The 12355-nt window shown below is 44.9% G+C and overlaps 1 protein-coding gene across 1 annotated transcript in view; it reads left to right on the top strand.

Moving 5' to 3' along the window:
- Positions 1-7185: 7185 nt before the first annotated feature.
- RAB11FIP2 (RAB11 family interacting protein 2) overlaps positions 7186-12355 on the top strand; it is a 55348-nt gene continuing 50178 nt past the window's right edge. Inside the window, exon 1 of the mRNA XM_089658797.1 lies at positions 7186-7958. Coding sequence (XP_089514923.1) covers positions 7609-7958 — 350 coding nt within the window. The 5' untranslated portion in view covers positions 7186-7608. The remainder of the gene's footprint in view (positions 7959-12355) is intronic.

The following is a 12355-nucleotide window of genomic DNA, read 5'->3' as shown; positions in this document are numbered from 1 at the left end:
ATGTCAAAAAAAGCTGACATTTCAGTCTCTCTGTACTCAATCAGCAACCAATCAGGGTCTCTCAGTGCTGCATAGGAGAGTGAATGTAAGAACTTTATCGGCTGCATCCTGGTAGGTGACCACCAAGAAACATGGCCAGCATGGCGGTATTGTATGCAGTGCTGAGGTTCTGGATTAAATCCCCACCAGAGATTATCTGCATGCAGTGTTCATGTTCTACTAGTGTTTATCAGAATCCCTTGAGTGCTCGACTCTCCCACCACAATTCAGTGTGTATGACCAAACTACCCCTCCCCCCATATCTGACCAACAGTGCATACTAAGATCACTGGTGTACACATTTAGGCTTGGTTCCAGGGGCGGACTGACAACTCATGGGGCCCCCGGGCAATAGGGGATCATGGGTCCCCTGTGTCCTTGCCCAAACTCAAAAAAGCCTATGAAAAAGGTACCAGGGGCATCACATGGGGTCCCCTACTGACCCCGGGCCCTCGGGCAGTGCCTGAGTTTCCAAATGGTCAGTCCGCCCCTGCTTGGTTCACACCTACTGGTAAGACTAAGCACGGGTGTGTCTCTGTGCAGGAAAAAAAATTAACTACGGCACCATGTGGCTTGGCACATGTTTACAGATGCATGGGGGTGGCATTAACAATCAATGGCATCGCTGCACATTTGCTAAAGGGCAGCACATTTCTGTGTGTGTCGGGAAACCGTATAATTTTGCACTCATTCATGACACGCATAGCTGTGAACCAAGCCGTACCCTTGAGGTCATATGGATATGAATATACACAAATATACACGCACACACATATATATATATATACACACATACATACATGATCCGTGAGACATGCAGCATCAAATAGCTATGTACATGACAGACATGATATCTTACACAGGTGAGCTGGAGACTTGGAAGAGTCAAGTACACAATACTGTCACCATAGCAATAGGGAGGAGTCACTGTGGAGCCCAGCCCACATTCCACAGCATCCCATCATAGCACAGGTTATGGGAGAGGACGTGAAATGCCAACCATGCGCACACACTCTGTGGCTGTTCTGTGTGGATCTGATGGGGGAAAATCTGTTTCCTGATCAATAAATACGGAACTTTTATTTACTGTTTGCAGCACTCGGTCTAACTCTAGGTCAGTGCTAGGGCTGCTGCTTCTGCATGTGTTTTTCAGTGTGTTTGTATAGTGTAACTTTGCACGTTTTTAATTCTTCGTTCATATTTTTTTGTAGAAGGAAACTGGATTTTATACACAAAAATCTTCCAAAAACGCATGTACATACAGTTTACATACACTCCCATTGAACCGAAGCAGAACCTGCACCATTTTAAAAACATGCTGCAGCTGCGCTGCATTGAAGTTAAAGGGCATCATAGAGAATAATGTGATTTCCACTGTTGTGCAGTACAGTGCGACACAAAACACAGGAGAAAATGGATTCATATTACTGTTCTGGCTACAGCAAACTAAATGATTGGTTGGTACGGGTTACCTGGAACACGTGTGTGACATAAGAAGGGTTACATGTCACGTGGTACACTGTGCACCATAGACTACCGATATTCCATACACCAATCAATCATATCTCATGGCTTGTTCATACCTGTCCACTCGCAGGTGTGAGCGTTGTAGCGGCAGTGAGGGGTGGTATGATGAGCTGTAACACCACATTACACTGTTTATATTTTTTTAGAACTATACTGAAGTGTCACAAAATGACACTTTTTCAAGTCTACGTGCCGTAGCGCATTGAGTAGCAATGACGTGCAGTGTTTTGCACCATGTACAAATGCAGGCATGCTGCAACTTTATGCAGCACACAACACCGCGATGCAGCATTATGGTGAACCTGCACACAGAAAACAATTGTTTCTATGTGCCCTTGTGTTGAGCCCAAGTTGATCTATGCAGATCAACGCAGCTCTACAGAGCCATAAGTCTTTCTTTTAAAGCAGTGTTCTGTTTAAAGTGGAGCTCCACCCAAAAGGGGAAGTCCTGCTTTAAGGAATCCCCCCCCCCCCCCAGGAGCAGTTACCAGATTTTGACAGGTACCCGCTCCCACTTCTGCTCTGACTGCCTAGGCGATCGGAAGAGGACGTTCTTCTCCCCCTCCCCCTACAGTCTTCTGGGACATGTGACAGGTCGCAGAAGTCTGTTGGACCATTCACAACGTGCAGCACACATGCTCGCTCATGCGCAGTATACACTCAGCTGTGAAGCCACAAGCTGTCGCAGCCAGGTGCCCACAGTTAAAGCGGAGCTCCATCCAAAACCCAAAAGGGGAAATTCCGCTTTAAGGACTGCTCCCCCGCTCCCCAGTAAGGATTGGCACCTTTGGGGAGTGGGTACCCGAATTTGACAGGTACCCGCTCCCACTTCCGGTCCGATTGCCTAGGCGATCGGAAGAGGACGTTCTTCTCCCCCTCCCCCCACAGTCTTCTGAGACATGTGACAGGTCCCAGAAGACTGTTGGACCATTCACAACGTGCAGCACCCGTGCTCGCTCATGCGTAGTATACACTCAGCTGTGAAGCCACAAGCTGTCGCAGCCAGGTGCCCACAGTTAAAGCGGAGCTCCACCCAAAACCCAAAAGGGGAAATTCCGCTTTAAGGACTGCTCCCCAGTAAGGATTGGCACCTTTGGGGAGCGGGTACCCAAATTTGAGAGGTACCCGCTCCCACTTCCGGTCCGATTGCCTAGGCGATCGGAAGCAGAAAGTGTCCTCCCTCCCTGTAGTCATTTGGGACACGTGACAGGTCACAGAAGACTACAGGACCATTCATGAAGAGCAGCGCTATTCGCGCATGCGCAGTGGGTACCTGGCTGTGAAGAATTAAGCTATCACAGCTGGGTGCCCACACTGAAGATGCTGGCCTCCTGGAATACAGGACAGCCGGTGAAACAAGCTGCGGAGGACACACCACGGGACCGAGGGACAGGTAGGTGGCTGTTCTTTAAAAGTCAGCAGATACAGTTTTTGTAGCTGCTGACGTTTATTTTTTGATCGGTTGAGTGGAACTTCGCTTTAAGATTCCAAGGACAGAGACGGCTGGTGAACCTGACTGGGGGGTGAGCCCACCGCTGGATCAAGTGACAGGTGAGTGTTTGTTTTTTAAGTCAGCAGCTACAGTTTTTCAATCCACATTAAATACTTTTCAGAGGGTGATTGACAGGCGGTGAGAAGGCATTAGATCGGCTCCTCGCCAGCTGTTTTATGGGGAATCTATGGTTGTGGCATATGCTTTCATTTTTATAATTTGTAATAGTAATACAAATAATAGTTATTTCTGACAATCCATTAAAAGCTTACTTGAAAATTCTCCCATCGTGTTGTCAGCTCTGCCTGTTTTCTGACAATCTCTTTCCACAACTTCTTGGATTCCCTGCATGTTTTGCATTTTCTGTTTCTCTGCTGTTTACCTTTCTAAGGACTACATAATCCATGGTACCTTTCTGCCTGCAAGCAGTGATTCCTGTACTGATCTGCCTCCTCGGAGTCCTCCTCTCAGCACATGTACTTCAGAAGGCAGGCTCTGTGAAATGTGTGACCCAGCAGTGCCTACACATAGGGCATAGTGAATACATGTCACAGAATTCCAGGAAGTAAATGTGTGAGGATCTTCACGAATGAAAGTTTACAAACATCAAGATCATACAGATTATTATGAGTAGGCTAGAAATAACTGTAATACAATGTGGACATGAATATGTGATATTACATATGACCATAGATACACTTTAACATCTAACTTGTAATGCGAGTGAGAGATCACAAACACATAGACAAATACAGCCAGAGAGGCACTCTATCTTAGTCAACCTTATAGCTGGGCTAAAGACAAAAATACTTACCTTACTTCCAATGGTCCGACACCGGCATCTTCTCCCTCTGAGCTGCGCGTGCACGGAAGTGCAGTCTTACCGGCATACAGACAGTGTGCTGGAATGTAAACTGAGCTGTGCGTACGCAGGTCTGCGGTCATCCCGGCACACAGGCAGTGCAATAAAGAGCCTGCCTGTTCACAATTTTTATTTCAACTTCAGTTACACTTTAGGAGTAGGTTCACATATGTGCACGCATAACTGCACATGCACATTGCAAGTACAGCAACCCATTCATTTGGAAAAGTCTCCAACCCTTTTTTAAAATGCGCCGCAGAAAACTGCATGGTGCTTCAGCACTGATGCATGGCGGTGATGCTAATGCATGGGGGTGCAATTAAGAATTAATGGCACCCCCACTCTTCTGCTAAAGAGCAGCATGTTTCTGTGTGGGTCAGGATCGTATAGGATTATGCATGCAATTCCGACCCACACATATATGAATTTAGGATAAAGAGGAACTTTATCAAAAGCCGGTAGAAACTACTTAGTAACCATCAACTATTGAGACCATAGACAGTTTAGTCAGGAGTATGTAATATTCAATGGCCAGCACAATAGAGACATATAAAGGCTGGGTCAGGGCAGCTCATGCAGACCAAATAGCATGTATAGCTCTTGGACCTGGGTGGTCTCCTGTGCCGCAGTCACCATTATAACTGATTCTCTTTTACAACTGGGCACAGAGTACCGGGGAAGATGTCTGCCTAAAGGTTTGCTCCAGCCATAGACAGTTCAAAATTTGGACGTTTCAGCAGAAACTGCCTGAATTTTGATCCAGGTATGGGCAGCGTGGTTGTGCTGAAGTCGATCTATCGATAAACTTCAGTAAAAGTCTGTTGGGTTCTTTTGTTTGAGCATTGCTGGAGGCTAAAGCCGCAAGGAGTTATCATTGTATTCTGACGGTTGGGAAACCTCCCCCTGTCAAAATAAAATAGCTCTGCAGGAGGGATTCCCCCCATCAACACATTCAGTGGCAGGGGTCGAAGGAAAGAAAAAATGATTAATGTATGGCCTACCTAACGTCTTTTTTTCTAGTTTTGGACATAACGGGAAATGTTACAATCTCTCTCAAGATTTATTGCTGTGTCCCGCTGGAGAGAGATTTATCCTATTTGTCCTGTGCAGGTAGAGGTTGAAAAGTCAAACTTTTACAGCTGTCACCAGAACAGGAAATTATGGCTTCCAGTGGAGATGCCTGTTCTGGTGCGATCTTCCTTCATTTTAAAGATTTCTACTCACTTCCTATTGTATCTCAGGGACAGGAAGTAAGAAGTAAGTTTCAACCCTTTTACACTATGGCCAATGGGGCAGCACAGTGGCTATGTGGTTAGCATTTCCACCTGGCAGCACTAAGGTGATTGGTTTGAATCCCAACCACGATGCTGCCTTTGTGGGTTTCCTTTAGGTAATCCGATTTCCTCCCACACTCCAAAGACATACTGGCAGGTTAATTGGCTCCTGTCTAAATTGGCCCCTAGTATGTGTATGTATGAATGGGAATTAGGGACCTTAGATTGTATGTATGCTCCTTGAGGGTTAGGTACTGATGTGAATATATAATATAGGGACTGATGTGAATGTATAAAAGTGCAGTGTAAATTGACGGTGCTATATACAAGGGTTAGACCAAAAAAACCTACATGAAAGTGACGACATGTTTCGTGTAGAAAGCAGCAGTGATGTAACATTCTTTTGCTTCTGCTGTGTGATGAGACACCAAGTTAACAGATGGGAAGCCTCACTTTCATCATTCACTGCGTGCCCTGCTAGTAATATTGAGTCATGTCAGAGTTTACTGAGCTTCAAAGAGGGCAAATTGTTGGTGCCCGCTTAGCTGGTGTCTCTGTGACTGAAGTTGCCAATTTATTTGCCGCTTCGCGAGGTACAGTTTCAAAAGCTTCGGGGAAAATGACATCTGATAAGCATAAGCATGATCAACATGGTCAACTGAGTGAAAGAGACAACAGGGCACTGAGCAGGATTGTGACCTGGAATAAGAAAACAACTGCAGAAAAAGTGACTGCAGAGCTCAATCTCAGTCTTGTGAAGACCAAGTCTGAGATTGAGCTTTGCAGTCACTTTTGCAGCAATTGTTTTCTTTTTCTGGGTCACATTCCTGTGCAATGTCTTTTTTTTGCCTACTTTGAAGCTCTGTAAGCTCTGGCATACTACTAGCACCGCACACAAAGTGGGGCTTCCCACCTGTTAGCTAGGTGTCTCATCACACAACAGAAGCAAAAGAGTGTTACATTACTTCCTCTTTCAAACCAAAACTTTCACTTTCACACCTGCAAATCATGTAGTGTTTCCATTTTTTTTGTCCAACCCCTGTAAATACCTGTAATAATAAATAACCAAAAAAATAAATAACAAACATTTGAGTTCCACTTTATGGCACAATTGGGAGATGCTAGTTGTTTGGTTGAAATGTTGTGGCAAAAACACACATGATCAGCTGAGCTTTGGGCTCCTTTCAGATCTGTGTGGCTGCATTCTTTTGGTTCACATTACTGCATGTAGGGTAACCCATTCTGCAGCACTTGCTGTTTGAGGTGCACAGAAATGTGAGCATTTTGCTGGTGTGTGTGGGTGCCATTAAGAATTAATGGCACCCCCTGCGTCTGCTTAAGCTCAGCGTGTTCCTCTTGCATGTTCCCAGCATGCTATAATGTGCACCTAGCCTTTATTTTGATGGCTGTCCTACCCACAGAAACATGTTGCATGGTGCCAAAGCATGTTTTTGCACCATGCGGTTTGGCATGTGTGAAAATGAGCCGCAGGTGCCGATGCATGGGCATGCTATTAGGAATTGCTGACACCTCCCCACACCTGCTGTAGTGCAGTGCATTTCTCTGTGGGTCAGAAATGCGCATGCTGTGCATGCGCTCTCCAGCCACAGAGATGTGAGCCTAGCCTTATCATTTATACTCTGAACAGTCATCCTCCCCTGTTGGCCTAAACTCCAAAACATGAGCCAATCTTTCCTGGGATCAGAGGTGTTTGCACAGGTGCACATACACCGCATGCATTGAAGTAAAAAATTTATTGTGCTTCGTATAATGTAAAGGATTGTGTTCTGTTTTGAACGGCGAAGGTTAAAATGTGTACAAACACTGCAATTGTAGTCATGTGCTGATCACTGCTTCGTCTGTTTCCATGCAGGGAGGTGTGCTGAGCACAGAGCAGACTGCAGGCGGAGAACACACCAATCACTGTGCGTCACTCAGCTCTATAGAACCAAGCCCGTCCAGGGATTTACCGGCAGCCAATGACAGCTGGCTGCACATGCCTTTCCTGGGAGAAGCCAGGAAAAACCCAATCCAGGCTGAGCTTTTATTCACTGACATTGCTTCAGCTGCATGGCAGATCAGGAAGTGAATTGCAGAGCTGGTGACACAAGTCACCTTACCCGGCTGGATGAATTGATCTGTGGTGACAACTGATTGATTGCTGGGCGGAGTCCGGTCTGTCATGCTGTGACATTCCAGTATCTGCTCGTTTGTGTGAGGCTGTGCTTGGCTTGACATGTGTGGCAGTGTGCTGTCACTGCGGGTCCTTTGTGTGTGCAGGCAGCGGCTGGATCAATGCAGGCCCTGAACGGATGAAGGGATGGCAAGATGAATGGTACAGCGATGGTCAGTTAGCTTTGTTACATCTCCCTCCTCTCTCCTGAGCACAACGCTCATTCCAGCCACACAGAGCCATGTTGGAAGAGGCTACTCAGAAGTGGCACCCCACCCATGTCCAGGTCACAGTGTTACAAGCACGGGATCTGCATCCAAAAGGCAAGCATGGCACCAACGATGCATATACCATCATCCAGCTCGGTAAGGAGAAGTATTCTACCTCAGTGGTGGAGAAGAACCTCAATCCCATCTGGAAAGAAGAGGCCTCTTTCGAACTGCCGGGCCTACTTGTCCAGGACAATCCCGAACAGTACCAGCTACAACTGACAGTCATGCATCGCTCCTTGGTGGGCCTTGATAAGTTCCTGGGACAGGTGACTATTAACCTCAACAGTATCTTCAAGAACAAGGAGCGACAGAAGACAGAGTAAGTGTGAGTTAGTGTGGTAGATCTGTGTATTATAAATCTCAGCATTGATTGTCATTCGTCTTGCTTTGAATGTAATGTGGAAGTTGTTTCATTGTTTACTGAAACCATGTCACAGTCGAGGACCAGAAGAACAAGTCTGACATTCAGCACAACCTGCCCATATGGAGGAATGTTTCTGTATCTCTGTCATCGCTCCATTACCTGCATTCCTGGACCCAGAGTCATTCTATTGTAATGCAGAATAACAACAAGCTTCATCTAATCTCACATATCCGAACACTGACATGATAATCACTAAGAGAGTTCGCCAGAGAGTAAATAGACTCTGCGTACCAGGAGAGGACATGGGTGATAATTATCATCCAAGGCAGGGAAGGACAAATGAATATTACAGCTCACATCTTTCTCTTGCTAGGCCAGACAGGAATGACAGCACAGTGATATGGCTAACCCTAACCCACTGGTAGTTATTTACTCTCACAATACTCACGTTTTTATGTGTATTGTAGTAGTATTTTTTCAGTGTGTTACAGCGTGAGTCCAGGTCTATGGTGTCTATACTTGTGCATTACTAGTGTTGTTTAAAATTAACTGTACTGAGGAAACTGTGACAGGTGGTCTGATGACTGGTGGGGTAATAATAGAGGTGAAGGAAACACAGATCCACAGAATGGATGAAACTAAAGCAGGGAGATCCTTGCACTGCAGGTCCTCATGGACAGCTTTCTCTCCAGCAAAAAAAAACAGCATGATAGTGACATCACCAAATCTCACTCCAAATCAGATGCGACTAGCAATCAGAGACAGCAGAGCCATAGGTGATCTCACACTGCAGATACACTATATTGCCAAAAGTATTGGGACACCTTCCTTTACACGCACATGAACTTTAATGGCATCCCCGTTTGAGTCTGCAGGGTTCAATATTGAGTTGACCCATCCTTTGTAGCTATAATAGCGTCAACTCTTCTGGGAAAGCTGTCCACAAGGTGTAGGAGTGTGTCTATGGGAACGTTTGACCATTCTTCTAGAAGCACATTTGTGAGGTCAGGCACTAATGTTGGACAAGAAGGCCTTGGCTTACATCTTCACTCTAATTCATCCCAAAGGTGTTCTATCAGGTTGAGGTCAGGACTCTGTGCAAGCCAGCCAAGTTCCTCCACCCCAAACTCGCTCATCCATGTCTTTATGGAACTTGCTTTGTGCACTGGCACGCAGTCAAGTTGGAACAGGAAGGGGCCATCAAACTGTTCCCACAAAGTTGGGAGCATGAAATTGTCCAAAATGTCTTGGTATGCCAACACCTTAAGAGTTCCCTTCACTGGAACAAAGGGGCCAAGCCCAACCCCTGAAAAACAAACCCACACCATAAAGTACCATTCTCCTGGCAACCGCCAGACCTAGACATGTCCATTGGATTGCCAGAGAAGCGTGATTGTCACTCCAGAGAACTCGTTTCCACCACTTTACAGTCCAGTGGCGGCGTGCTTTACACCACTGCATCCACCGATTGGCATTTTACTTGGTGACGTAAGGCCTGGATGCAGCTGCTCGGCCATGGAAACCCATTCCATGAAATTCTCTATTATTATTGTTATATTATTATACAGGATTTATATAGCGCCAACAGTTTGCGCAGCACTTTACAAAATGAAGGTAGACATTTTGGTACAGTTACAATACAATTTGGTACAAGAGGAAACAGAGGGCCCTGCTCGTTACAGCTTACAAATTTACGCACTGTGCTTGTGCAAATCTGAAGGCCACATGAAGTTTGGAGGTCTTTAGCTATTGACTCTGCAGACAGTTGGTGACTTCTGAGCACTGTGCGCTTCAGCATGCGCTGACCCCGCTCTGTTATTTTACGTGGCCTACCATTTCGTGGCTGAGTTGCTGTTGTTCCCAGTTGCTTCCACTTTGTTATAATACCACTAACAGTTGACCGTGGAATATTTAGTAGCCAGGAAATGTCACAGATGGACTTATTGCACAAGTGCAACCTATCACGGTACCACGCTTGAATTCACTGAGCTCCTGAGAGCAACCCATTCATTCACAAATGTTTGTAGAAGCTGCATGCCTAGGTGCTGTGACCATGCAGGTGATTGGAACACCTGAATCCAATGATTTGGAGGGGTGTCCCAATACTTTTGGCAATATAGTGTATATAAGACTGCATACTACATATCAGGATGGTTTTTCAGGGACTGCTTAGGCACACCTAAAGTGTAACTAAACCTTTTGTAGCAAAAATTGCTACAAAAGATTTTTTTTTTTTTTTGCAGAAGAGATATGCTTTGTCTCTTCTGCAATAAAACAAACTTACAGTACATATCTGTTCCCAATGTTCTTTGAACATACATTGAACTGTGCATGCACAGCTCAGCATACATTCTTGGTACAGCGCAACTATGTCATCCCCACTGACCCAATCAAGAGGCCAAAAACCTGGTACCAGGCAGAAGCCTGGGGAAGATGTCAGCAGCCAGCAAGGAATCCAACAGTTGCATCGCTTTAAGATAGCATATCTTCAATTTTGGAGTTCAGGAGCTGCTTTAAAGAGACTCTGTCACTTTGCCCAGTTTGGCCTCTAAAACCCTTTCACAGTCACCAACATAAGGCTTATTTTTTGCAGCAGCTGTGGCATTTACACACCCTCTTGGCTGCAGTAGCAGCCAAGAGTGTGTGTATGTTCTATCAGTCGAATGTTGGATGTCTTGTGGAAGTGATTCGGGCAGCTGTAAAGTCACCAATTATATTCTATGGGTACGGTAAATTGTCACCTCCCTCCTGCCATGTATCCTGAGCTCCGCTGTCCTTCCTGGGCACCTGGGACCTTCATGGTAGGTGTAATGATGCAAGGTCCAGTGAATGAAACTGGAAGCGACAAATATTTAATCACTTCTAGTGTCAATGCTGTCATGCCCCGGCCACGGTGGCTGGGGAGGAAGCAAATCAGGAATAGTATGTGGAAAATAACAGACAAGAAGCTCACTCTCATCATGCATTACCGTGGTAAAACACGTATTTATTGAATAAAAAGAGGATATATACTCACAAACCAACGTGATTAAAAGCAGCATAAGTGGTCCACAAAGACAGTCACAATACATCTGTGTCTAATGATGTGAATGACCTGACGCGTTTCGGGAGCTGAACCCCCTTCCTCAGAGCTCGGAGGAACGGGGGTTCAGCTCCCGAAACGCGTTAGCTCATTCACATCATTAGACACAGATGTATTGTGACTGTCTTTGTGGACCACTTATGCTGCTTTTAATCACGTTGGTTTGTGAGTATATATCCTCTTTTTATTCAATAAATACGTGTTTTACCACGGTAATGCACGATGAGAGTGCGCCCTTGTCTGTTCTTTTCCACTAGTGCTCAGATTTCCCGATCTTAGAAGGGCTGCACCTCTTTGGTTGGCATTTTGGCATCTGCTTGGTTGTATGAAGACTGGAGCGCTGGTTACGTTTGTTTATCATTTGCAGGAATAGTATGTGCTTGATTAGCTTCAATGGAATGTATAGGTGACATTAGAGGTTAATGTATAATTAAAGAGAACCTGTCGCTTTCATTATGCTATCAAAAAAGGGGTTTGTCAGTCCTTTTAATGATAACAGTAAAGTTAGAAAAAAAAGTTTAAAAATTTAAATAAGATCAATTAAAAAAATTAACCACTTATGCTCTTGAGGATTTACTCTCCTTCATGACCAAGCCATTTTTTGCTGTTTGGAACTGGGATATTTTAACTGGTAATTGCACGGTCGCGCAAAGCCGTACCCAATCGAAATGTGTCTCCTTTTTTCACACAAATAGAGCTTTGATTTGATCACCTCTGCAGTTTTTATTTTTTGTGCTATAAACAAAAAAAGACCGAAAATTTTTTAAAAAACCCTATATTTTTCACTTTTGGTTATAAAATATGTCCAATAAACTCAAAGTTAGTCATAAATTTAGGCTAAAATGTATTCTGCTACATGTCTTTGGTAAAAAAAAAATCTCAATACATGTATATTACCGTATTTTCACTCCATAAGATGGACCTGACCATAAAACGCGCCTAGGTTTTAGAGAAAAACAAGAAAAAAATATTCTGAACCAATGGACTGCAGACAAAGTACAGGAGATGACCAGAGACTGCAGACACAGTACAGGAGATAACCAGAGACTGTGGACACAGTACAGGAGATGACCAGAGTCTGCAGACATAGTACAGGAGATGACCAGAGTCTGCAGACACAGTACAGGAGATTATTATTATTATACAGTATTTATAAAGCGCTGTACATTACAAAGGGGGACAGAACATATGACAGAACAATACCAATACAATGCAAAACATGAGGGGATTGAGGGCCCTGCTCTTTGGAGCTTACAATCTAGGAGGGAGG

The sequence above is a fragment of the Staurois parvus genome, unplaced genomic scaffold (assembly GCF_062004578.1).
Source record: "Staurois parvus isolate SC_StPar_1 unplaced genomic scaffold, SC_StPar_1.0 ptg001095l, whole genome shotgun sequence".
In the NCBI taxonomy this organism is placed as follows: domain Eukaryota; kingdom Metazoa; phylum Chordata; class Amphibia; order Anura; family Ranidae; genus Staurois; species Staurois parvus.
The sequence above is the reverse complement of the archived record's forward strand: the minus strand, read 5'-3'. Positions and strand labels throughout refer to the sequence as shown.